The following is a 26,546-nucleotide window of genomic DNA, read 5'->3' as shown; positions in this document are numbered from 1 at the left end:
TACTTATGTTTCTTTCCCTTTTATCTTTCATAGGTATTACTCCCAATAAATATCTTGCACTTCTAATTATTATCTGCCTTCAAATGACCCACCCAACACATCAATGCCTGCCCCCTGCCACGCCCATCTGAGTGTTAAAGTAAGGAAACTGTAACACTGTCTGTAGATGTGAAGTGACTTACACAAGATCCCTTACCCTGCTGGTAGCAAAGTCAGTTTGACAAGCCAAGCTTTCTGACCCCCAGTTCAATGTTATATCTTAAACTTAGTCATTCGTGTATAATAACAACCATGTATGCAAAACCCAGATTTTGCTATATTTTTTTATCCTTGTTACTATTGTTTACTGGAACATTAAAGACATACTTTACTTTTGTTAAATCTCTATTTTAGCCCATTTGAAGTAATAATATCTATAAAATTTCAATTTTGATGTGCTAGTTTTATATATTTTTCTATTACATAGTAAGGAAATATATTTTCACTAAAATAAAAAAAATTGCATGTGTATACTACCTAAAGTCACCTCATGCATGGTCAGTGATTGGTGAACCCTGCATTTTTAAACACTGTGCTATATAACTTGCTGCTTTGTAGGGCATACAAAGCAAAAGAGAAGGAAAGGGAAAAGAGATGAAGGATGAAAAGGAAAAAAGAAAGGAAGGAAAATAGAAAAAGAAAGAAAGACAGCAAAATATTTATTGGTGAGAAAGTAATGACAAAAAGTCATCAATAACTGCTTCAGGTACCTTGTTGTGACATTCATATATTCTGCTAAGCCACAGTCTAACCTCCATTACATTGAAAAAAAAAAAAAACTTTCCTTATTGGTTTTCTAAAAACCAAATTGAAAATATATGGATGCAATTTAAGAATCAAGATTTCTCTTCCTAAAAGGGTAGATTCATTTATTCCCAAAATGGACTGAAGTACTCCACTTATAGCAAGTTATTGAAGAAAAATGCACAACACATTTGAAAGCGGTAGCTCTAATCTGCATCTTACAAAGTGTTTGAATGTACATACTCTTAAGAAAGAGGTTTAAGTAACATTTCCTTTTTCATTTAAAAATATTCATTATTAAAACCAAATAAGATATTTTCTTTGATTTAAAAAATGTAAGAATATAATTACAATAATCTTTCATCTTTGTTGCTATTCTTTTGGCTTAAGAGCTTTATAATGATCATGATTCCATTGTGCTAATTAAACAAAATAGGGGTTAGAACTCATATCATGTAATAACTTAATAGATTTTTAGTATTATAGTGACAATTTAACATTTCTCTTTCATTTCATGGAGATGGTATTATTCAGAACCTCTGCCAAACAGATATTACTAATTTAGAAGCCATTTGCTAATTCCTAAACAATTTGTCCTTTCAGCGAAAGAAAATGTATAAAGTAACCTTAATGAAATACTAGCTTCTACAGTGTCACAAATTTTAAAGGTATGGGAAGTTTGAAAGTAAAGATTCAAGTTATGTTTTATGTAGTTAGAAAAGTGGCTATACATTTTGGCAGGGTCATGTAATGTACTATGTTAAAATCTACTCTGGCATGTGGCTCAAAAACATTTGGTAGTTGTCTGCTTCTGAAAGGACAAATGCAGTACTGATGTGCACATATACTTGAATCAATTGGGAAAGAGTCAGTTTCCTGTGTCCCCTGTTCCATGGTTTATATTTCAGACCCGATTAAAATAGTTTACATTTCAAACTGAAATTGAATCTAAAAATCAGTAAAGAATCATATAAAATTATTTGTTAAATGAGGAAAGAATATAGCTGCTTCACAGCTAAAATGACAGCATAATTGAAAGCAAGGCTATTGCATTCAGGTTTTGGTAGTTACTGAAGTCATTTCTTCAAGTTTCTGGAGAAGGCATTAGGTACTTCATGTATTTCCTTTTTGGATGATTACAGAACAACACAAACTAAATAGGATATATTGCCCAGGGATACTTGCTTGTTCTTACCAGGTTAGCGAGCATGTAGTGATAACCTCTTGAGTGTTTCCCCAGGATCACAACCTGCAGAAAGAAGAAATAAGACATATTGCTTATTCAAGAAGGGCATTTTCAATTGCACAATTAATAGGGTGGCTAGAACAAATGTCTTTAAACAAAATGTTAGATCTTTTATATACAGAAAAATCACAGTTAATTGGACCAGATTTCTTGTTGTTGCATTTCCCTTTCAACTAGATAAAACAGGAGGACTTGCTAATATCAGAGTTAAAATGTCAAAACAAGGGAGAAAAAAAACTCCCTAAGCTTCCAGGTCAGTAGCATCGCTGTCATTTAAAATAGATGGCAAAGTGATGAAACTGAATATCCCCCATCCCTGAACTCGATTTCCGTACTTAGCTGTTGAAATGGAAAATCAGCTGAACTTTGCATACGAAGTAGAAAACAGAATGTACAGTATTTTCTATTTTTTTTTTTGTTATCTGGAATGCTAAGGGAATAGAACATTCAAGGAATGGGGTTAATGGGATTTTCAGGTTAACTGAGGTTGCTTTTGCTTATTGAAAACTTTTCTCAAATGCTTACCTTCCTTTTCCTAACTTAGTATGAAAGACTTGTGATCGTTTGTATAGCTTTTGCTGCTGATCGTGATGCCCCTCAAAGGGGGGTCCCTTTGAGGAAACTTGGCAATGCCTGGAGACATCTCTTCTTTTTTTTAATTGCATTTTAGGTTTTGGGGTACATGTGAAGAACATGCAAGATTGTTGCATAGGTACACACATGGCAGTGTGATTTGCTGCCTTCCTCCCCTTCACCTATATCTGGCATTTCTCCCCATGTTATCCCTCCTAAACCTCCCTACTCCCTGCTATCCCTCCCCTAGTCTGCCACAACAGACCCCAGTGTGTGATGCTCCCCTCCCTGTGTCCATGTGTTCTCATTGTTCAACACCCACCTATGAGTGAGAACATGCGGTGTTTGATTTTCTGCTCTTGTGTCAGTTTGCTGAGAATGATGGTTGGGAAGAGTGCTCTAGCATTTAGTGAGTAGGGGCCAGAGATGTAGCTAGAAATCCTACAATGCTTGGAACAGCCCACACAATAAAGAATTCTCAGGCCCAAAATATCTGTAGTGCCGGAGTTGAGAAACCCTTTTTCAGCATCATCATTCTTATCCTAATTTTTATGAATAATGCTGTATTAATACAAAGGCTAATAATAGGCTTTGCATTCATAATAGGCTTTGTATTAATAAAAATGTACTTTGTATAATTCACGAAGTACATTTTTATTATCTCAAAATATATGAGTGGCCTGAATATTTTCTAACCAAAGGTATTGGTTAGAAGTTAGAAGTTTTTGACTAAATAATTGATGTTTATTTCCTTGAAGCCAAATTCAGCAAAAATTCTGGTTAGTGGAGGATTTTGAGTACTGACTGTGTGCAAAGTACTACAATGAGTATCAATGGAGGGAACAGGATAACATAGAGGTTAAAGACACAACCAGAGGTGGAGCCAGGTTTGTACTGGCCTAAAGCTAATGTAATTTAGCATCTTTCTTTTAAAAAATATAAAATTATAAATGTCATAATTTGGAACAAGTCCTTGGAAAGAAGCTGTACAAGTGAGGGGCCATTAAGCTTAAGCTTTATGATAAATTCTTCTCTGGATGCAGCTATTAAAGGGTTTAGAACAAAGTGAGAAGGCCTCAAAATTGCACACATATCAAACCAGAACTATACATTAAAGGTTATAAGTCCACCTGTCCTTATTTAAGTACCTAGTATATGCCAGGCATGGTGCTAAGTGCTTTATATTTATTTAATCCCCTGAACATTTGAATAGATTAAGTATCATTAGTCTCATTTTACAGATGAGGAATTCAGTCAGAGAGAGTTTATGTAATTTTTCCAAGGCCACACAGCTAGGAAGTGGTAAAGCTGGGATTGGAATCTGGGTCCGTTTGCCTCTAGAACCCACACTCTTGGCAGTACTTCACACGGTTTCTAAATATATGGTAAGTACCAAATGCTAGTAATTGCCTTAAGTTCTTGGACAAGCGGAAGAAGAGATGTTTAAGGCCTGAGATGAACAGGGAAGGCTTCATGGAGGAGGCCATGTTGAAGTTGACCCAGAGAACTAAACCATACATTTGACTACAATGCTGGCATTGCAAACCCTCAAGTCGTTTCAACAAGTCATTTTAAGTGTGTGTGTGTGTGTGTGTGTGTGTGTGTGTGTGAAGGGGGGGAGGGAGGGAGAGAGAGAGAGAGAGAGAGAGAGGAAGGACAAGAGAGCATGATTTTTGATTAATTTAAAATATGAGCCACATTTCTGACTGATTATTTATGGAAGAAATGAAAGGTTAATGAATGTCTTGAGGATGTGATTTTTCATGCTTCCATGACACAAAATGAGCTGTTAGGTATCTTCTGGGATGTATTCTTCAGTGTCCGCTTGCGAGAAACATCCTTCCTGGTGACATTTGTTAACTTTTGGTGGCAAGTTGGGACCATACATTTGTTGAATTTTTAATTAACTGACAACCCTCAACATAATACAATCAGAGGGTTTTGAGTTCTGCCAGAAAAATGAGCAGTATTTTTAAAGACATCTGGCAGAGCTTAGAGAGGAGTAAGGAAGGAAACCCAAGGAAAAGGAATATCTCTTTCTTATCAGAGGAAGAGCTTAGTGTTTTTTTGTGCATAGGGAAGGCGAGAGGGAGCAATCAAAAACACCAGTGTTGTGAAAAGAGCAGCGAATGAGAACCCAGGACCCCAATCTTGTCATTTGCTTATTGCTTGTTTGTTGCCTATCTCAGCAGTATTGCCAGGATCAAAATGGATAATGTATACAAAAGTGTTTGCAATGTGCATTGTGTGTAAGTATGTGATGCTATATAAATGTGGGAAGGAGTCATTCATTGAGGCATTGTTTTTCAGGTTCAGAAAAACTTGGAGCTATCAAGATACCTGCTTTAATTCAGGCCCATTTCGGTTTGCTCAGAACCAATTTACTTATTTGAAGGTAGTTCTCTTATAACATCACCCCTTCAAAATTTAGCTTTAAACTGGAAGAGATAGGAAGCTTATCTAAAGATAGAAACATTTAAGTGTCACAAAGCTGATGCATTGAAGCCCATAATTAATTCCTCATCCTTGCTTCCAGTGACTGAACTCTTACTTAACATACAGTTCTTACCAATCTTGGTTTTCCAGTTCACAGTAAATTAAAAGCTGCAAACTAGAAGAGGTGTGTGTGAAGGGAGGGACTGATATTAGAAAGAGGTACATTAGTAGCAGAGGAGGTGACAGACTGACTTAAAGGAGAAAGAAATGAAAAAAGGTGACAACATCATACTACTGCACAGTATAATCACGGATGTTCCTTGTGAATGCCTAAGTCATCAGGCTATGGTTTATTGTGTTCGGTAATCTCTGCTGAAAAACCCAGGGATATGTATATTTTAGGGAAGGTTTCCATCAGAAATGCTCAGTCCTAATACTTAAGACAGTAAATTTCAGTTATCTTGAAATCTTATGCAGAGCAGCTACGATCCCACTGATGTGAGCTAAAGGAGGCCTCACTGCCAAAAGTGTCATGTTTTGCTCTTGGTCTTTTTTGAATTTTTGGTACAGGGCCTGTGGGAATAGGGTGGGGTGGTGGGATTGTACTTAGTGTGATGCGTTATAGAACAAGTTAATGGGAGTGTTTCTTGTTCAGCTTGTCCTAAATCTTTGTTCTTTCCATCTCTTATAGATGAACAAGGCATAAATTGTACCCTCAGTTCCTTAATGCCTCTGGTAACCAACAGAATAGTCAACTTTGCTTTTACAATGATTATAATAGCTCTTTCTGAATTAGTTTCAGAACTTCAAGTATAAAAGCTGTTTTTATACTCGACCATGAAATTTAAGGAAGAAATAGCAAGTCTCCAAATCTGTGTTCTGTATTCACTTCACTTTTGTAAGACTTCTTGGAGATGATGGATGCCTTGATGTGATAGCAGATGTAATAAGGGGAAATGTGTAAAATGTAGATAAAATTGATTGTTTTAAGGAAATTTATTTTTAATCCTCACATATAGGATCTGAAAGAAAAAAATGCCACAATCCTTATTCACTGAAGCTTTAACAGCAGAGTTTCATTTGCAGAAGAAAGAGCTCTTAACGTACTAACACACAAAGCCAAAGAAGTTAGTGAATCATAGTTAACCCATTTTGGGAAGACTTCCCCTTACTGGCCCCCCTCCCCATATCCACTCGTCTGTGAGATTGGGGGTTGGGTATCACTGAGTAGTTAAAAATAATTCATAAAATATTCATTTGGTTTTCTATGTAAGAGGCCCTTTCCTTTTCAATTTAATGTTTAATCTAGACATTTTCATAATTTTAGAAATTTGAAATGAAATTGCTCCACAAGACTACTTGAGAGAGTCCCACAGATCCGTTGGGAGACAAAAGCATCTGTTTTTCTATGCTCACATTTTAGAAAAAAATATGTGTGTGGAGAAGTGTGTATGTTTTTTCCCCCCTTAGATCCATCTGGTATGTAGATTAGGTTATTTGTAGACCTAAGTATCTCCTTGTTTGGAGTTTCTACATCAGCGCCAAAAAAGGATCTATGTATAAAGATTGATCTTGCTTTGAGTACAGAACATGCCTTGATGCTCACCTTACTCTGTGTCTCTTTGATTTAGGCATCCTGTAAATGTCTGAGGGGCTAGGAGAGAAGTGTGGGTGTGGGGGATTGCTGGTTTAATTCACCAAGTTTTTTTCATTTATTGTATGAATACTTTCTGCTTAAGAAAAAGCTATTAGACCACATTCTTTATGTTCAAAGAAAGGACATTTTTCAGTCCCCTTCATTTTTCCTACTTCTGTAGTTAAATTAAAAAAAAAAAAGAAACTGTTGTCCTGTGGTATCCTATTTAAGTTTAGCTGTGTTGGGAATTGAATAAGAGGTGTCCTATACAAATCAGCCTTAAAACATGCCATACTTTCCAGAAGAAGTCTTCCATATGATAAAAGGCATTCATTTTCATGAATAAAACCCCCAAGGTACTAAATTGCCTGAGTCTTCATAAATACATAACAGAAGTCAATTCTGTTAGAATTATTTTCCAATAATCTTAATCTGCATACACATGCTCTCCTATAACCGAATGACAGTGCTTCATATTGCAGTTATCTGACTTGAATAAATGTGCTGGTTTAGTGAGGCAGAGAATAGCCCATCACCCACACCGAAGTCAGCCCGGTGGCAGTGGGGGTGGTACAGATGGAGAAAGAAAGGCTGAAGCTTTTCATAAAGAAGGAAAACGGAAGTATTAACCAAGGAATCTCATCAATGCTTATGCTGTCTACAGGGAAGCTTATGCAGAGAGAAGGCAATTGAATAAGGCATCAAATAAAATGCTAGGATGTGAGGATTAGAGAATAAGGATTTCACCAAAGAACATGTCTTCAGGAAGTTTCCCTTTCCAGACTTTAATATTGCATTCACCATGACTCAACAGAATAAGTGGAAGATTTAATGCTAAACAGCAGGAGAAGCAAAGAACCAATACAAATAAGAGGCAATAAATTGCCATGAATAAATTAAAGGAGCAACAGATTATTCTTGCTATTGGGTATAAACAACCATTTAAATACATGTTGACCTTTGTTGGAACAATTTGTTGTCTTAATCCTGAAACAGTATTTCTCAAATTTCACTCCTCCACAAACTTCCTTAATGATTTTTGTCTTATCTGCATAACACGTGACTATTATTTACTTAATATTTTTTTCTTTATAGCTATTCACTACTTAAATCTAGTCATGTCCAGAGTGATAATATCAATGAAACTGATACAAGAAAACAAATACAACTGTATGAAAATAAAATGTATTCATCTATGTGTCACTTGTGTACCACCAGGGATGGTAGGAAATATTGTCTTAAAGCAGTCATAGCTTTAGGGAAGAGAATGTAGATCAGGTTTCCCGGTCCTGATGAAAGGTTAATTTGCCATTTATGGTTGAAATTTTAAGAGTATCTTCATCTACTTTCAAAGCTTCTTGAGTGTTGTAAAAGCAAAATGACGGACAGAGTTCGGAAGGTAGCAGATTATGCCTGGGACTGGGTAAAATGACAAATCTGGAAATCATTTCCTGAGGCAATTTACACGTACTTCGCCACACAGGATGCCTGCAGCTTTGATCAGCGAGAGTCCTTGGTCATGGGTCCGATAATAAATACTTAAAACCCCTTGACCTTTCCACCAGCCAGCATCCTGTAAAATGATGCTATTACACTGCATTTCCAAATGCTGTTCTTGGAGTACTTTATCTAGAGGATTTTTCATGGTACCCTGTTTGTATTTGGAAATATTCTAGATTCTTTTGGAAGGCAGAATTGGAGTGATTTTTACCTAGTGTTCAATCTAGAATATCACAGCAAGGAGAAATTAGTTTCTCTTTAACACGACCATGTATATGACTTTTGTAGCTTCTCTGATATTAGCTATCTCCCCAAATTAGCAAGAAATTTATTTTAGACAGTAAATTTTAAATGACAGCATTCCAGATATCTTTTATGAAATTTACTGTGAATTATTTATATATTTTTATATTCACATTCACAACAATGTTTGGTTTAATATTGGCACTTTTATTCTAAATATCAAATTGTATCTTTGGGTTCTCTACAGATTTTTCAAAATCATTAGGGCCCAAGGCAATATAATCATGAATTTCTGACAGACCTACCGGAAGGACGACTGTATGGGTACTGAGTTGCAGGCTAGAGAGTGCCAGTGGACTCATTACTTTGATTTTTTTTTTTTAAAGGAATGGCACCATCTGGTATATGGCTGACTACTTACTCAAATATGTGTTATTTCCAGCCATAGCTACTTGAGGGTGGGTGGGATAAAACAAGACTTCCTTCATTGGCTCCTTTCCATCTTTAGGTATTTATTAGGATCAACAACTTGTCATACCTAAAATGACACCTTACAGGGTTTAAACTTATAAGAGTCTAAAACTCTTTATAAATGTTATCTGAGTTGCCCTTAAAGCTTCAAACAAATTGGTATTTATTAAAGGTGATGTACTAGAAAGAGCCATGAACCTTGAAGCTGCCATTTACTTATTAGCTCCATTATTGTGTGCAAATTTTAAGCATGGCTGATAGGGTAGTGTATTAGAGACCAAGTCCAGCCCAGAACAACGGAGCTTCTGAGTGGGGAGGGAAGAGAAACATATGGGGAGGGAGACGATGGGATGTTCTCCTTTTGAACTCCCTAATTATGCCTCTTCTATGCATTCTGTGTTTGTGCAGTGCTTCTAGCACTTGACATCTTCATCTATGAGATTTTCTGACTGCTGAAAGAAGTGAGCGAACATATTTATATTTTCAAATAAAAGTAAATATCTCTGAGAAACCTAATGTGTTCTTTGGGCCTTTGATTTTTCAGGATAATTGCTTACTTGGCAGGTTTCTCCCTCTACTGGGAGCCATGTCATCTAAGTGGATGTCAATTTGCAAATGGATGACAAATGATAGAGACTTAGTTCATGGGAGGCAAACACAGAATTCTCTTAATTCCCAAATGTTTGGTTTGGTCTGGTCTTTCACTCTTGCTATTTGTATTTGGCATTATTTTCCCCACTCTGCCAGCTCATCCACCTTTCTGATCACAGTGACACACTAACAGTTCAAGTACCCTAGGCAGGATTATAGACTTTCAGTGAAATACAGGGGGCTCTTGAAAGCCCATTGTTAAATATTCAGAAATTTTGTGAGCCAGTTATTAAACCATTGGTAGCTTGAAATCAGCCATAGTGAGAGTACTAACACCACAAAAATCGAACAATACTACAAATCAGGGCTTTTTATTTTGCTCCCTGGGAGCCAGTTTTCTAGCATACCAATGGATTCAGAAAGAATATTGATTAAAATCTCAAGTGGATGGAAGGGCTGCATCTATTAACCGCATTTCATTATTCTCTTCTCTTAGTGAACATTTTTGAATGTCTGCTCTGTGCCAGTTCTGGGGCTGGACCATGGAGATACAGAGGTTACAGTAACCTGGTCCCTAGCATGGAGGATCTCACACTTGAGTGGGAAAGAAAGCCAAGCTAACAGACAATTATAACCCAGTGGGAGAAGTGCGAGAACAGAAATATGTACAAGGTACAACTGAGGAGAGAATGATTAACTCATAATTTGCTATAGATAGAAAGTACTTTGTCTCCAACTGAAGATCTAAAGAATTTTTTCCTGTAGCTTTTATAAGTGGGAACCTGACAAACAGGTAACTTAAATAGAATGCTATTTTGAAAATGAAGAGAGATGTATTTCAGAGGGCTATTTCTCTTGATTTCAGAAGAACCTCGCTGTTTTACAGTGCTTACACACTAGAAGAAAAATTTTTATTGGGAGCAACTATAAGCATTTGGTGTGATGGTATCCAGGGCTGACTCCATAAGAATTGGAGTGGTGACTGGAATGATTGGTGAAAAAAGCTAAGTTATAGGGTGTATGAATGATTAGATAGTAAATAGAATGGTATCTGCTAAAGACAATGTATCCAGCTTTGCCAGTTATAAGCTGTGTTACTTTAGACAAGTCACCTAACCTCTCAGCCTCAGTTTTCTATCTGTAAAATAAGGATCACAATAATTGAGAGGCAGTAGAGTAGGGTAGTCAAAAGTACAGGCTAGATTGCCTGGCTTAGAGTTCCTACTTTGCTATATGACTTTGGGCAATTAACTTAAACATTCTGGGTTTCAGTATCCTTATCTGTAAAATGGGTCTACCATTAGTACCCATTTCATAGAATTGCAGTGAGGAATAAACGAAATAATGCATTTATAGTTCTTAACGGAGTGCCCAGTGCTTATCCTATATTAGTTATGTTCTCCCTTCCTTACTCTTTATTTCATTGCCTCTTCCCTGCATCCCTCTCTGCAGAAATCACATCCATCCCTCAAGGCCCAGCTCATATGCAGTTTCCTTTCAGAATCCTTCCCCGATTTTTTTTCCACAAGCCCAAAAGATACAGAAGAGGTTTCCTGCTGCTGTGGGATGGGGGCAGAGGAAATGCATCATTACTCAGGTGCAGAGGAGTATTGGCACCATTAGTTAGGATAGCACTGGTTTGGGGGTGGAGGGAAGGAGTTGAGGTTTGTACTTGGAGTTTGGGCATTTGAGTTGAGGTTGCAAAAAGGACAAGAGAAGCTGGGGTTAAACTGATAAAAAAGTATCCCGCACTACCACCTTCCTGTGCGCCATCCCCTCCCGGCCCCAGCATTGATCAAAATCGTGAACTCATACTCTACAGTAGCCATGTTTGGGAAGGATGTGTGTGTGTGTGTGTGTGTGTGTGTGCGCGCCCGCGTGCACATTGTAAAGGGGGACTGTCACCCAGAGACAAAGGAGCACAGGTCATAACTGGGCATGTGCAGTCATCACAGTGTTTCCAATATGGGGGAGAACGGGGGTTGGGGGTGGGCAGTGAGAGAGGTGAGAGCAATAATTTGGCAGTCAGTAAGATGGATCTCTCCTCCACATTGTAGAACATTGCCTAGGTGTCTTGGGCTGCCCTACTTTGGCAGTAGTATCTAGATCTTGGCCTTGTTCATGCTTCATTTCAGGAGCAGGGAAGCATAACTATTCCAAGCTTTCTTATTTGAATCCACAGAGGCCTTGGGGTATAGAGAGAACACTAAAGAACATCACCTACATTCCCTGGAGGCCCAGTCTACATGGTTGTCTTAGGACAGTATTTCTCAAAGTGTGCACTATGTGGATCACCTGGGCCATCTAGAAAATGCAGGCACCTGAGCTCCTCTCCAGAGACGCTAATTCTCAAGTCTGGTTTAGGGCCAGGGAACGTGTATTTTAACATCTCATCTTTGGTGATTCTGATGCACACTGAAATTTAAGAGCCACATTTCTATCTGATAATAAATGCACTTTGAAAAGCTAAAAGCAGGACCTTCAATGACAGGATCCTTATCAAAGGGGATAGGAAGGGACACACTGAATCTATGAGGTGCTCCCCCAGGGAACAACCATGGTAAGTCCTGGGTAGGCAGGGAGCAGCATGGGGACACTCACTCAGACTCCTGGGAAAGGAGCCAAAAAAAGAATTTCTGAAACATTCTTGTTTTAAACAGGACTCTCCTAGAGGCAGACCCTGAGACAAAGATTTGAGGGCCAGTAGTTTAATTGGAGGTTCTGCTACGAAGCACTGGTAGGGGAGCCAGGAAATGAGACAGGGAGAAGAAAGAGGACAAAACGGTGCATTAATCAGCAGATTACCTTTGCGACCTCTGGAGGTGATGGACAATACACCCTCCAAAAGGGCCAGAAAGTTGGGGTCTTTGACTTTCAACTCCCATTCACCGTTGGCTTATAACTGCTTTGGGGATTATTAATTCCTTCCTAACTCTTCTGACTTGTCTCACTCTCAGGCTGAGAGAAAGTCTTCAAGAGGAGAACAGCATGTGCCTACAATAGGATGCTGCTGGCAGGTTTAGGAAAGGTTACTGCTGAGGGCACTGATAGCATCTGCTATACTGCATTCACCTTATGTCACATGTCACATATACAACACTTTAAAGTTTATATATTGCTTTGACATACATCACTGCAGTTGACAAAACAAAACCGTGTGATGAGGAATAAAGCACAGTTATGATAAGAGCAGACTCTGGAGTCAGATCGACCAGTTCTTTCCCTCTCAAGCTAAGGTATCTTGCACAAGTCATTTGACCTCGCTTAACCGCAGTTTCCACATCTGTACAATAGGAGTAACTAGGACACTCACTTTTAGGGTTATTGTGAGGCCTAAATGAGAAAATGCTTTTAAAATTCCTAAGAAAACACCTGCAATATAAGGGGATTCAACCAATGCTGCTTCCCATTCTCCCATCCTTATCTCTACTTACATCTTGTACTCCACAGCATACAGCCCTGGTGTGTGGCACTAGAGTAGCTCTCAGTAAATGTTTCACAGCCTGGGCAACATAGAAAGACCCTATCTGTAAAATAAAAATTGCCTGGCATGGGAGGGAGGATCGCTTGAGACTAGGAGGTCAAGGCTACAGTGAACAATGATTGTGCCATTGCACTCCAGCCTGGACAATCGAGCAAGATGCTCTCTCTCTCTCTCTCTCTCTCTGTATATATTATCTATATAAATATTCTGGAAGTCTCAAACAATAGTACATCCTGAACAAAAATCCAGACTGCCTATGAATCAGTGGAAAATGGTGCTATTTAAAATAATAGAAAATCTGATCTCTGTTTTGGCTTTTTACTAGACTTTGATTTCCTTAATAACACATTTCCCTCTTATCACTAAGAAAGAAAAAGAAGAAAGAAGGAAATGAATAGAGGAAAGAACTTGGAGGGAAGGAAGAAAGGATGGAAGAAAGAAGCATTGAATACAAAGACATTCTTCCCACTTCTTGGAATTTTTTTCTATTTTATTTTATTTTTTATTGCATTTTAAGTTTACTTCTTGGATTTTTAACAATCTGGAGCGATAGCTACTGTAGAAAAGAAATAGACTTTGTATGAACTCTTAAGTTGAAAAGTATATGTGGTTTGGATGTGTGCATTAATTCAGTTTTAGAAATTAATACCACTACCCATGAATTATATGGCCTGACCATATGAATTAGGTATACTGAACTGAAGAACAGTACTCCACACACATGGGTGGTAACAAGAGTTCCATCCCAGGAGACCAACCGGTGCAACAGAAGGGTCGATTAGATGCTATTAAGAAGGCATCTAATAGTACATTATGTAAGAGGGCAACTGTATTAAAGAAAAATCAGGAAAACAAAAACAAAAACAAAATAATAGAAAATCTGAAAAGTGTACTGCAGAAAGCATACTGAAGGGATGGGCACTGAACAAGTTTACATGCAGGAGACAGAACCAGGGAAGGCTTTCCACTGGAGAGGAAAGAAGGATCTTTTAGACTAGGTTTTGAATGATGAGGGGAATTGTTGCTGGCAGGGAGAAGGGAAGAGAAGATCCCAGGTGGAAAGATGCCCTGGATAAAGGCTTGGTGATGGGACATAACAAGACAAGCATTAGCTAAAGTTTATTGAGCTTTTGTTATGTACAAGGCATGCTGTTAAATGTTTTTTTTTTTTTTTTTTACATCATCTCATTGAAGCCTCACCACACTCGTTTAAGGTAGGCACTGTTACTGATTTTATATTCCAGGTTAGGAAATTGGGGCACAGAAAAGTTAGGTAATTTCTCTCATGCCTCACAGGCAGAAAATGATAGAGCTTGAAGTCAAAATCAGATTTGTCTGACTCAAGAACCCAGTAACTAAATGTTAGAAGCTATAATAATAATTACTGATAGCAACTGTCACTACTATTGTGGGATGGTCAGCTCCCAACATGAATTCAATTCAAAAAAGACTGAGTACCTACCATTTATTATGTATTATTACCTAAGTGGGGAACAGTAGTGGTCTGAAATTTTGGAAATTCTCTTTTGTTGCTTGGCATCCTGGGAATCTCCCTTTGGTTTCCCCTAATTATTTTGCAAGGCTTTGTGCTTGGTTCATATGATCATGACTCCAATTTTCGATTCCCTATCAGCATATGACATGAGTTGTCATTGTTTAATCACAAACTGCACTTGTGATGAATGTTGGATAATCAGAACAAAAGCACAGAAAAAATAATTAGAGGGAACCAAAGGCAAGTGGCTCACAGGCTTGAACAAGAGATTGTGTGAAGGTTGCTAGGACTCAGTCCCTGAAGCTCTGACAATGTATTTTGATCCTTGTCTGAATGCAAATGAATGAGTCCATCAAATCATAGGCAGCTTGTCACAGTGCAGGTTATTTAGCTAGTTAATTAAAAGTCTGAGTGAGCTGGTGCCTCTCTGCACTGGGCTCTGAAGATAACCAAACCTGTATTCTGACCAGGCAAGTTAATTTAAAATAAGTGACCTCAATTGGGTAATGGCTGCAAGTTCAAATTCAAGAATCGCTATAATTAGTCCCAGACGGATCTTAATTGTTCTTTCAGGAAATAGAATAGGGATGGAGGAGAGAGAAATGCCCAAGCCCTAAGTAAAGGTTATTAGTTAAACCTTTCAAAAGCAGGGGGTGTTGATTGGGGCAGGCATAGTTAATGTTGTATAGCAAGAGTTTCATTGCTGTCTTTCCAAATGCATCCCTTTAGATGTGGTATGTAAAATAAGTCTAGGTCTTTAGGAAATTTGGACTAAAATTTAGCGCTTTTAACCATGTGGTCTTAGGCAAGTTATTTAACCTTCTTATGTCTGTTTCTCATCTATGTAATGGAAAAACAAAACAAAACAAAAAAACAAAAAACGACTCTTAGTCCTACCTACCTCAGAGGATGAAGAAGTTACTTCAGGAAAAATCTTTGAAAACTATGGAAAGCTCTATAAGGCAGTGTTTACTCTTGCTTTAGTTCAGGAAAGTTCCTAATAAAACTTTTTTGTTTTAGAGTATAAGCCTGGTCTAAGTGTGGTCTCTTATTTCTTCTTTGGCCTGTATCATAAACCAGGTACCTTCTGAGTTACACCTCTCAGAAGATGTAAGGATTATAGTGGGCAATATATATGGTTAGCACAATATCTGTATGGTGGTACATGATATTCTAATTTCTTAGATGCACCCACAGAACTGAATATGATTTCGGCTTTATAAACTTTTGGAAGAAATCAGAGAGCACACAAATTTGGCATTGTTTGTTATGAAATCAGATCCTTCTCCATGTGTGTTAATATAGATCTTTTACTTGAAATTACACGTTGCCACAGCACTATGGTACTGTGAGGTTAGTGTAAGTCCTGGTGAGAGAAGGATGGGTTTAGCCTCACTTATTTTTTTAATGAATGCTTGGGTTTCCTTTCAGTGTTCTGGTAACATTCTAATTGTCTATATCTTTCCAAGCCCTGGAAGCCAAAAGTAATAAGAATTTGTACAATGGCAAATATGAAATAAGTTAAAAAAATCATAACTCAATGTGAAGCCTTGGAAGACCAAGAATTTGACCATCTGGGGATGCACAAAATGACTACATTTGAAGCTGCTTTTTGTTTCCCCTTAATTCCATCTTTTAAAAGGAATTGTGTTCTGATGTCCATCTGAGTCCCCCGTAATGAAATATGAGTATTGAAATCAGAATTTATAACCTGTGCCTACGGACAGTAATAACAACTGTTTATCAGTCAACCCTAACTAAAACTCATTAGAGGAGCTTGCTTTTAAATCAGAGTCTGCGTTCTATCTTGTTAGATGAGGCAAGCAAATAATTGAGTTGTAATTCCCAGAATTGCATTGCTATCTGAGGGCTGTGCCCTTTGCTGAAAGAGCTTGACGTCATAATGAGCAAATAAACAAAAAGGCCCTGGCTCCCTGTTATTCTTCATCGCTGGGAAACACCCATCCATGGAAGGGAGCAGCAGAGAACACAGCTTTGCTAGGATTCTGCAAAGGTTTAAATCATCATAGGGTGAATAGTCATTTCTACAAGTCTCCCTGGAGAGCTCCTGCTGTGTGTGTATCCTGAGTAAAAGCCATGAAATGGAATGCATACAGGACTGAGAATCAGTCTCCAAATGATAGACATCAGGACTTGTTTTTCCTAAGACAACTCAAGAAGCATACCTACTTAATTAAACAAATATATATTTAGTACTTATTAGGCTCCAAGCTGTTTTAGATGCTAGGGATGTAACAGTTAACAAAACACAAAACACCATACCCTCATGAAGACTTATATTCTGGTTCAGTTGTCTAGTGTACTCCCCCCTGTGAATTCCTATATGATCTCTACCTCTCATCTTTCCCTCACTCTACTAATTATTTACCCAACTTAGGGCATGTGTCTTATCATCCCAGTTAAACTATATGTCCTTGAGGGCGGGGCTCCAGTTTCATACTTCTTAGAGTGTACATTATCCAGTACAGTTGCCTGTATGCAGAAATATAATGAATGTTTGTGGAGGATGAGAAAGGAAAGGACTCCAAAAATTGAGAAGAATGGGAAGTAATAGTAACTTTAAATTTTATCTTTCTGGTATAGTATGCTTTCATATGAATAGACTATCTTAATCTAAATGCTAATTACAGGCAGTTGGGTGGGATGTGAAATGGGGGTAACAAGGCAGGTGGCCTATTCAGGGGAACTCATACATATATGCTTATTTTATCATGTAATGGCATGATCTTGGGTGGTGTGGCACCAAAAGTATGAGCATTGGAGTCAAATCTGTGTTTAAATCCTGCTTTTTGCTCACTATTTGTGTGACCATTATGTATGGCAGTCTCTCTCAGCACCCCAGTTTCTTCATTGTAAAATGAAGGGAGGTAGTTTAATGCCTAAGCGGAATTGTGTCATTTCAGATACCATGTTACGGTACTGGCTGATGGAAAATGTCTGTTTCTTGAGGATCCAAAGGTCATGATGAAATGCCGAGTTGTATTCTAGCCAGTATAACCCATGTTCTTATTAGTATCAGGTTTTACCGTTCTGTCTTATGACATCTGAATCAGTTTCATTTTTTGAATCATCACTGCTTACTAGCAGTCACGGGGACACGTAAGTGGGGATTGTCATACTTGAGCAATTATAAATTTCCATCCCTTTCCAAACCAGATGAACTTCAATGGGTCCTTGAAAACTTAGTTCAACCAATCCTGAGGAGAAAGCTCTCCCTCATCTGAGTTAGACTGAGTTAGGATGTTTCTTCTGCATTTCCATTAAGATCTGTGTATTCCTCTGCCACTGCGCTTATCACACTAGACTATGATAATATATTTACTTGGCTGCTTCCCTATAAACTACGAGTTTCTTGAGGGCTGGAACTATATCTTATTGGTTTTTCACTTTTTCTTTACTAGTTCTTATCCAGGACTACAGAGATAGGCAGTGTGATTAGTCATGATGTCTTTCTTTTTATGGAGAGTTTGAAAGTGTTTCTTTATATTTTAGTGGATCTACTGGAAAGGATTGTGCATAATAGCCTTCTGTTTTCTTTTTCATGCAGTTGAGAAGATAAAACCACTCACTTGTTCCTTCTACTCTAAATATTATTCCTATTTATGTAGATTCTATGAAGAAGACACTTGAGTAATGGGTCCTTTTTAGTTTCCACAAAGAACCTAGTCTAAGATGGTCCTCTTTATGCAAAAACGTCTCTGTTAGATATGTTGGATTCTGTTGTAATGACATTACATACAGAACCATTCCCATGAACTATCCTGGTCTTCTGCTGGAGTACAGTAAAGGGAAATTCCTATCTGACAATTTTTAAGCTAAGCTCTGAACAAAGCAAATAATATGGAACACAAGAAAACAGTTTGTAGACTGAACAGCTTTCCCTATATTTGGAGAAACCATACCGTTTTCTATTGGCTCATAAATCCTCCAGTACCTAGACCATTATTAACGTTGCTCTTTTTCATTAAAATTATAGTTTGATGGCATGAGGTTGTCATGCATGCATTCTTGACATGGGTAACCAAATGAAGAGTATGAGCTGTTGGTCACTGAGTGGTAAGAACCAAAGAAAGTGGCTAGGATTTCCTGTTTATTGTCTTTGTGGAGTTTAAGATTACTGGCTGTAGTTTAGCAAGCAGTATTACGGTGGAGGCTGTGATTGACAGAGTCTTTGCGGAAGCATACCACTGGGAATTTTTCTCAAGTGAAAATTGTCCTCCTACTTGGTTCCAATAATTTACATTTAATGCTTTATTTTCAACAGGTTGGGTGTGAGATGTAGCCACACACATTTCTCACTCTCTGGGAAGGAAACACTGACAACATTCCTCCTCCCTGCTGAAAGAAAATGCAGGATTGGACCTGCTGCCACCTGTTATTGATGGGGTTAATGCAGAAGAGCTAATGGCTCTGTTGGGAGATGCACTTTTCTGCCACTGCTTGCAACTCTCTGAGTGGCTTGGTGGCGGTTGCCATGGACACCAAATGGTGAAGGGGCTTCGGTCAGTGTTTGAAGGATTATGCTGTGCTTGAGTGGGTAAGACTGAAATTAAGTTAATGTGTGTAAAAATAAGGTGTTTTTTCCCCTTTGCACCTTTGAGAAAATACAACGAAGTATTCTGTCAAACAACAATTGATTTCACATTGGTCAAAGGAAGCAGGAGGAACACTTTGTTGAGTAGGAAGTTCTCAAGTTAAGTACAAGCAGTAGTTTGAAATAGGTCATGAGGAGTGAAAAGGACCCTCAGAGCTGTTCAAGAGACAGTGAGGGCAAGGTAGTTAAAAGTGGCCATTAAGAAGCTTTCTACAGTACCCTCTTTGACTACCTAGCCCATTGCTTCAGTGTCTCTAGATCCTTATCTCTTAATCCAAGACAGAGTATTAGTGAGGTCATACTCTATTTTGGTTTTTCTCTTGTTTACCACAGCAAATGTGTATGTCTTTTAGATAGTATAATCTCCAGGTTCTGATTTGCAAATCTGTTCACCTACTTACCCTTTTTCTATGTCCCGTTCTTAAGCTCAGCAGGCACATTCTGTGCAAATGCTGAACTCGAAAAGGGATCCCATTCTTTCTTTCTCTGTCACCACTAATTATCCAGTTATACCTAGAGCTAGGATTTCTGTTATTGAGATAATTAAAGGCATGAAAACAATTTCAGTTAAACCACTTGAGTCTGAATATACTATTCTTTCTTATGAACAATTAATCCCACTATGGAAGGCAAGATCTTTTTGGCCTACAAAATCATAATCAAAGCACTTGCCAGGCTCTTGGTGGTATTCACAAATCTAAACCTTTATGGTGATCATAGTGAAGGAACGTTATACTGTTAAAGACAAACAGGAAGGCTTCTAATGTCCTGGGAGCATGTCTTAACCACTTTCACAGGGGACATGAAGATTCTTCACTGAACTCTTCTCTGATTCCACCAGATCAGTTTCCCTCTCTTGAGACTTACCTCAGTTGATAGAAAGAGCTTTTAAATGCCTTTTGAGTCTCATGCTCAGTGACCACACACGCCTTTCCTTATTCATTTTCTCCCCCTTAAGAAAGGAGGTGCAGTGATCCTAGTTATAATACCTTGTATTTGTAGACTTGCCCTCTCTGAGGATCTTGGAATACCTTAGAGAAATTGCCTGATTCATCCTAATGCCATCCTAGTAAGGCAGGGAAGGATTTTTATATTTTATGGCTGAAGTTCCTGAGATGATAAAAGGTGAGGTGGCTGTGTAAGGTCACGCAATGATCTTGAAATAGGTAGAACTCAGCCAGATTGCTAGGCTTCGGGTTAGTACTGGATTCCTTCAGAAGATATTTGATCAGTTGCTATTCTTTTTTAGAATAGGGTGTTAGTGGTTTATATTTGGGAGGCTACATCTAATTATATATATTATATATAGCCTTATATATACTATATATAGCCACCATATAGCCTTATGTATACTATATATAGCCACTATGTGTGTGTGTATATATATAATTAATATATATTATTATATATATATAATATATATAATTATAATATATATGATATATATTATGTATATATACATAATATATTATATATATATATATATATATAGTGGCATCTGGCTATGACTCTCTTCCACTTTAGCTCCACCCCTAATGATGTAACACTAATTGTCACCAATCTCCTCAAGCGCCCACCTGGGCCCATTTAGTGGTACCCTTCACTTGTCAATTTGTCATAACCTTTGAGCAGGGACAGTTTGACCTTGTCAAATCTGGACTGAAGTAAGGCTGTCCCTAAAAGGATGAGCTTCATTGGAGTGGAAGGGCCAGGTGGCAGCTTGGTAACAATGCCATCAAACCAGTCCATGGCTGAGTACCACGTTTGGTCTCATCAAAGTCCAGGACTTTGCATGGATCATTTAATGTCCTTTGCCCTTCAGTGTTAGTGCAGTAAAGAAGTTGAGTCTGCACATTTTATTTTATTTTTTGTTAATGCTCTATTTGCATTTGCTTGATGCCACTCTGTAGAGGAGCTCAAGAGTGTAAATTATTTTAAACATAAGGGTCTTGGGGCAATGTGAGCTTGAACAATAACTAGCTTTTGTGTTGCTATTGTAAACTATGGTTCTTGCAGCCCTCACAAAACTGTTTGTTACAACATCTGTTAAAATCTAGAACAAGACTCCTGTAATCATGCAGCTGTGTGATGAACATTCTAATTGCTACATTTTTATTGCTCTTAATCTGGGAAAATGTCCTAATAAAGCTGGATCGTGATTTTAAAAATTTCATTAATGTTTACAAGCTAGTATTTCTAACTCATAGGACTTAATCTCTCAGTACCTGCAAGTGCTTAACTGAGTGTTCACAGTGTAAGTCATAGAAAGTAAGAGGTATCAGGGTTCTTTCTTCCTCTGCCAACGAAAAACATATTCACTGCCTATGGAGGGATGAAATAGCTATATATGGCTAGTGTTTCCTTTTGTTTTTTTTAAAGTATGAATTGGAGATGTCACTTGACTTAAATAATGGGATTAACTCAGAGGATATTTACATCAGTTTTATTGTTCCGTTTGAATTGGTCCATATTTTTATAATTTTGGAATAAGTTACCAGCCTTAATGCTAAAATGCTGGTATTAAAGGATGGGATTTAATAAATTTGTATTGCAATCTACTATATGTTGGATCTGAGCAGGAAGAGAACAGTGAATGTGAATATAATGAGGAACTTATGATAGGCTTGTGATAAACAAACAAATCTCAGTTAATCAGAATCCAATTACCAGAAGCCCTTAATTAATAGGGATTTTTCCCTAGGCAATTCCTAGAAGGGCTGAGGCCATATTTATTTATATATACATATGTGGCACAGCTTTGATTAACTAGAAACACCTTGTAATGCAGACATTTGTTGTTCTGTGCTCTAAAGATAGAGGTAAATGATAAATTTCCAGGTTGTGTCCTAGCCTTAAAATACGTTATCTCAACCTTCCCATCATCTCTGTCTCCAAGTCTCAGCAAAGCTCACTGATGTTGAGGTATGTAAGAGTGTCAGTCAGCTAAGAAATCAATGATGGTCACTAGCCGGGAAACCTGAGAAAGCAGGAAAGTTGATTCATACATTTTTAGATATTTATCATATTCTGCTTTCTAGAATTATTGCATTGACATATTGCCTTACTAGATTGCAAGCTTCTTCAGCAGGGAAGACATGTCCTTTTCTCCTCACCCTATATAGCATTGGGTGTGGCAAAATGAGTAGGGTATCAGTCAATATTTCTTGAACTAGGTTTCCTACTTTGTTTTTCACAGCTGTGGGAATCATAGCCTGTTGGAACTGGAAAAGACCATTATATTCCACACATTCGTTTTATTGTTCTGGAAATGGAGGTGTAGAGAGATTGATTTCTTGAAGTCATACAGCTTGGGGCTAGAATCCAGCTCTCCTGCGTCAAGGCCTCTGTACTCTGCTTTATAAAACCCCAAGGTGTCTTCAGTCATCCCAAGGACTCTCAAGAAGTTTCCTAATGAAAATTAAGTTGAATTTGTATGTATTTTAAAAATAAAACCCCAAACCTCACAAGAAATAATCAAACATTTATCAGATTTTTTTTTTTTTAATGAGAGGAGGGAACTGTTGCTTAAGTAGAACATTTCCTTTTTGAGACTAAAGTTTCTATCATCTGAAGTAAACAAGAATCTTGCTGTTTCAAAGTAATGATCTTGAATGAGTTGTTTTTTTTCCCTTTCTTTTCCCAGAAGGGATTTGCTTCTAAACAGTCGCAAAGCTAGTCTAGCCAGTCTAGTGTGAAGTATGACCAGAGAATCAGGCCATCTTTTTTAATAAGCTGAAGATAAAATTCCTAAATATAGAATACTGATGTCTGCTACTAACTCCTAGGATAAATATCTTTGCATTTATAGAACAAGTTTATTTAAGGCTGTCAGTGAGTGTCAAAGTCACCTAACATACGTTGTTGAAGGATTTTACTGCAAGCATAGAGTCTCACTTGCTTAGGGCCTAGAGATATTAGATTAGACTTAAGATAAACCATGTTTCCAATGAACATCTTTAAGAAATCCAACAATAGGTTTTGCTTCTGGGACACCATTCTGTAGTTTTGGGTGCATTATTGCTTCAAAATATTAATTCAGGTAGCCCAATAAGTGTTAAATAATAGCATCAAATTGCCATGTCATTAGGTTAAGAAATAATCACCATGATTGGTTAGGTAACAAAAAGCGTCCTTGAAAAGGAAGAATAAGACATTCAACTTACAGAGAGACACCTTGAATGGCTGGAGGTGGGGGAAAAAGGGAACAACCTAGTAAAACACAGTAAGAGACGAAGGAAGGCCAGTGGATATGTTTGGTTATGTATTGATCTACTCTGGAAGCTTGCCATTAGGAAGCAGGGAAAGCAAAGAGGAATGAGATCTCCTCTTTTACATATAGTCCTTAATATGAACTTGGGAGAAGAAGATGGAGAGATATTATAGGTACTAGGAACACTTTCACCTTACATTTAATGATTGATTTAATCATATGCAAAAATAAGCTCCTGGCTTTTCTAATTTCTCTCATTCTACCAGCATTTACATACCTAGTTTTTGATATATTATTTTGCATTTGTCAAGATGCTGCTCTCTGACTTTAATCACATTGCTAAGGACTATTACATATATTTAAAAAGAAAGAAAGAATTTTTGTTTCTCTCAATAGTGCCTAGCATAGTATTCTGAATATAAGCCCTTGTGTGATGCTTAACCTCAGAACAGTTGGCTGGTTTTTGTCTGGGAGAGTTTCTTTGTAAACTACAATGCTCATTCTGGAGGTCTGATCCCATATGCCTTTCTTCTTCTTGATGAATTACCTCCCGAATATTCGGTGATTTCTTAGGTAGTTAAGAAATTACTAATCTACTCCAAGAGATCCCTTTCTGTTCACTCCTTGTGTCTCTCATGGGGCATGACCTCAGATTGCCCTCTGAAATCCCTCTGAAATAACATCTGTCATATCCTTTACTTGTGTTTGTCTTTTGAAGATGCTGGAAAACTTCTCACCCAGCCCACCACTTGACACAGGCTGGTAAAGAAATGACACCCTGATTTGCTTTAGGGTGTACTGTCTATCATCTAGTACCCAACCCACCATATAATTTGAATGTCATGGAGGACACAGACCTAAGTGAAGTATAGAACCACTACTACGTAGTGGCGGAAGACTGTTTAACTCTCTGCTTATAACCATGTCTCTGAAAGCAGGTCTCTAGAAGAACTTTAGAATTCTAAGTGTAGAAAATGTTTTCGATAAACTCTAGCGTTGAAAAGAGTCTGATCAGACTTAGTGCTTCAGGGTAAGTTGTGGCAATAGGTGTGGAGAAGCGGAAGAAAAGTTTTAATAATTTACTTCTGTATCCCTGTCCCTCCAAATTTATAATTTATCTTAACCATGGCTCCTGACCATCTTCTTTGTCAGACTTGGATAGGATGAAAGAGAATACTATGGACTAAGGTAAAAGATATGAGAGTATCAAGAAGGTTGTTAAGTGTAGCCTGTACCTGCTCCTGAGAGATAGGAGAAGTAGCATAAACATTACTCTCTATTCCAGTTCTACCAGATACTTGATTAACTTTCCATAGCATTTAAAGAAGGTGGGAAGATATTCTATTACTGTGAAAAAGCACCCTAATCAACCCTGTCTCACTATGCAAATATCATGACAGGTAACTGGATAAGCTATATTTACATTGAATAAGACTAGAAAGTTCAGAAAAACCTACTCTCTAGGAATCAACTGGACATTTTGAAAGGGACATTTATGTTTTTAGGCCATGAGAGATATGGGTGAATAGGAACAGGTTCACCCCTAACATTTTTGGGGCCTGTGGCAAGAGTACAAATGAAGGACCATATACCATATATCTACATGATGAAAGTTTTAAAACAAGGTCTGCCTTGGCTTGGCCCCTGTATTCATCCAGGGTCGTGCAGCCCACTCCCTGAAAAAGACCCAGAAGTGAAAGGACTCAGGCTCCTCTAAGGCCAGCCCTACTACCCGCGAGGTACACAAATCTGTTGGGGCAGGGCAGGGTGGAAGCTAGGCCCAGGCCTCAGACCTCCTGGGTAATGACTAAACCCTCCTGAAGTTTGGATGAAGTGGACCTGGCAAGTTCTTCAATAAGCCATGAACACTATGTATCCCTCTTCTATAGGTCACTTTTTCTGACAAACAACATCATTCAAATAGCACAGAGAGGGGGACTGCAGCTATCTGGAGAAATTTATCTGCCAAGGCACTCCACTTTGAGTAATTTGGGAAGGCCAGTTTTAAGCAAAAATAGTTAACTTTTCTGTTGTTTCCTGTGGTATCAGTTGTCATTTTCTCCCTCACTATCCCTATGCTAGCCACCTTTTCCCGCTCTCTACCCCTTGACTTCCTGTGCTTGTGACCTCTGCTCTGGGGTGCCCAGTTTGGCTTTTGTGTCATTCTTTCTTTTCCCTCTGATGCTCAACCAGCTACTAACCTTTCAAAAAAACACTTAAGACCAAAAAGGAAAAAAAAAAAAAAGACTTTGTGTTTCGATGTTTGTGGTATAAGAAACCCTCTAAAGCATGGCAAGGCAGCAACCTCTCTCACTTGGGTCTATGGGTGATGCTGGGTCGGGGGGAGGAGCATGCCTCCTTGGAGCACTTCTGCTCAAGCCTAGTGGCCCAGAAAAGCTAAGTACCCACCTCAAATACTTATTCTATGGGCACTTATGCTTCCTCACAACCAGTCCTATTTTATACTTGGTTTTCTTGGTACTGATGGGGAGAAGGGGCATTGTACCTGCTGGACTTTCCCAGTTATATTCAGGTTACTCCTTAGCAAGAGAATGGGGAAATGAGCAATGACTAGGACAGTTTTTGGTAAATGGAGGTTGTGGTTCTTTACCTGAGAAGAAATGCACACAGATGGCAAGGCTAGTTTACACATACATACCACTCTGAGAAACTACCCCTCATAATAGATTCCTATTCTTGTGGGGCCCATTCTATAGTTAGATGGTTTTGGCATGATAAGTAAATGAATCTGTTCATCGTAAATGAGCTCTTCACCAAAGGGTAGGTGTAAGGGGTGTATTTTCAATTCCATGTGTTAATGGGCTATGGTTCCTTATGAAGTAAAGAAAATATCTGTGAAATGCTTGCTGCATAAACAAAGCCACTACAAGCCTCATCGGGATGCTTAACTTTCATAACTTCTGGTTGAATCTATTCTGATTAGAAAATTCTGTCAGATGCAAGGCCAATTATAGCAGTGATTAACAGTAGCAGGTGCCAAACTCCCTGGGTTCACGTTCTTTTTCCACGAGTTATTAGTTGCATGACCTCTAAGTTTCAATTTCCTGACCTGTAAAATGGAAATAATATTTCCATCTACCTAAAGGGATAATATGAGGATTAACTCATATAAGATATATAAGCATACACATGTATACACATACATTACTTAAAATAATATCTGAAATATAAGCACTCCTCTCTCTCTCTCTCTCTCTCTCTCTCTCTCTATATATATATATATATATATATATATATATATA

The 26,546-nt window shown here is 38.0% G+C and overlaps 1 protein-coding gene across 7 annotated transcripts in view; it reads right to left on the bottom strand.

The window, feature by feature from the left end:
* The window catches only part of GRIA3 (glutamate ionotropic receptor AMPA type subunit 3), a 316,886-nt gene that overhangs the window by 131,779 nt on the left and 158,561 nt on the right, over window positions 1–26,546 (bottom strand). For all 7 annotated transcript variants that reach the window (XR_001816157.1, XM_037727483.1, XM_037727484.1 and 4 more), the window contains one exon: window positions 1,979–2,032. Coding sequence is in view for 6 of the 7 variants with exons in the window: in XM_037727483.1 (XP_037583411.1) it covers window positions 1,979–2,032 (54 nt within the window). In the remaining variant the exon portion in view is untranslated. The remainder of the gene's footprint in view (window positions 1–1,978; window positions 2,033–26,546) is intronic.

Source organism: Cebus imitator, unplaced genomic scaffold (genome assembly GCF_001604975.1).
Source record: "Cebus imitator isolate Cc_AM_T3 unplaced genomic scaffold, Cebus_imitator-1.0 Scaffold232, whole genome shotgun sequence".
NCBI lineage: Eukaryota > Metazoa > Chordata > Mammalia > Primates > Cebidae > Cebus > Cebus imitator.
This window is presented reverse-complemented; position numbering and strand designations above follow the sequence as displayed.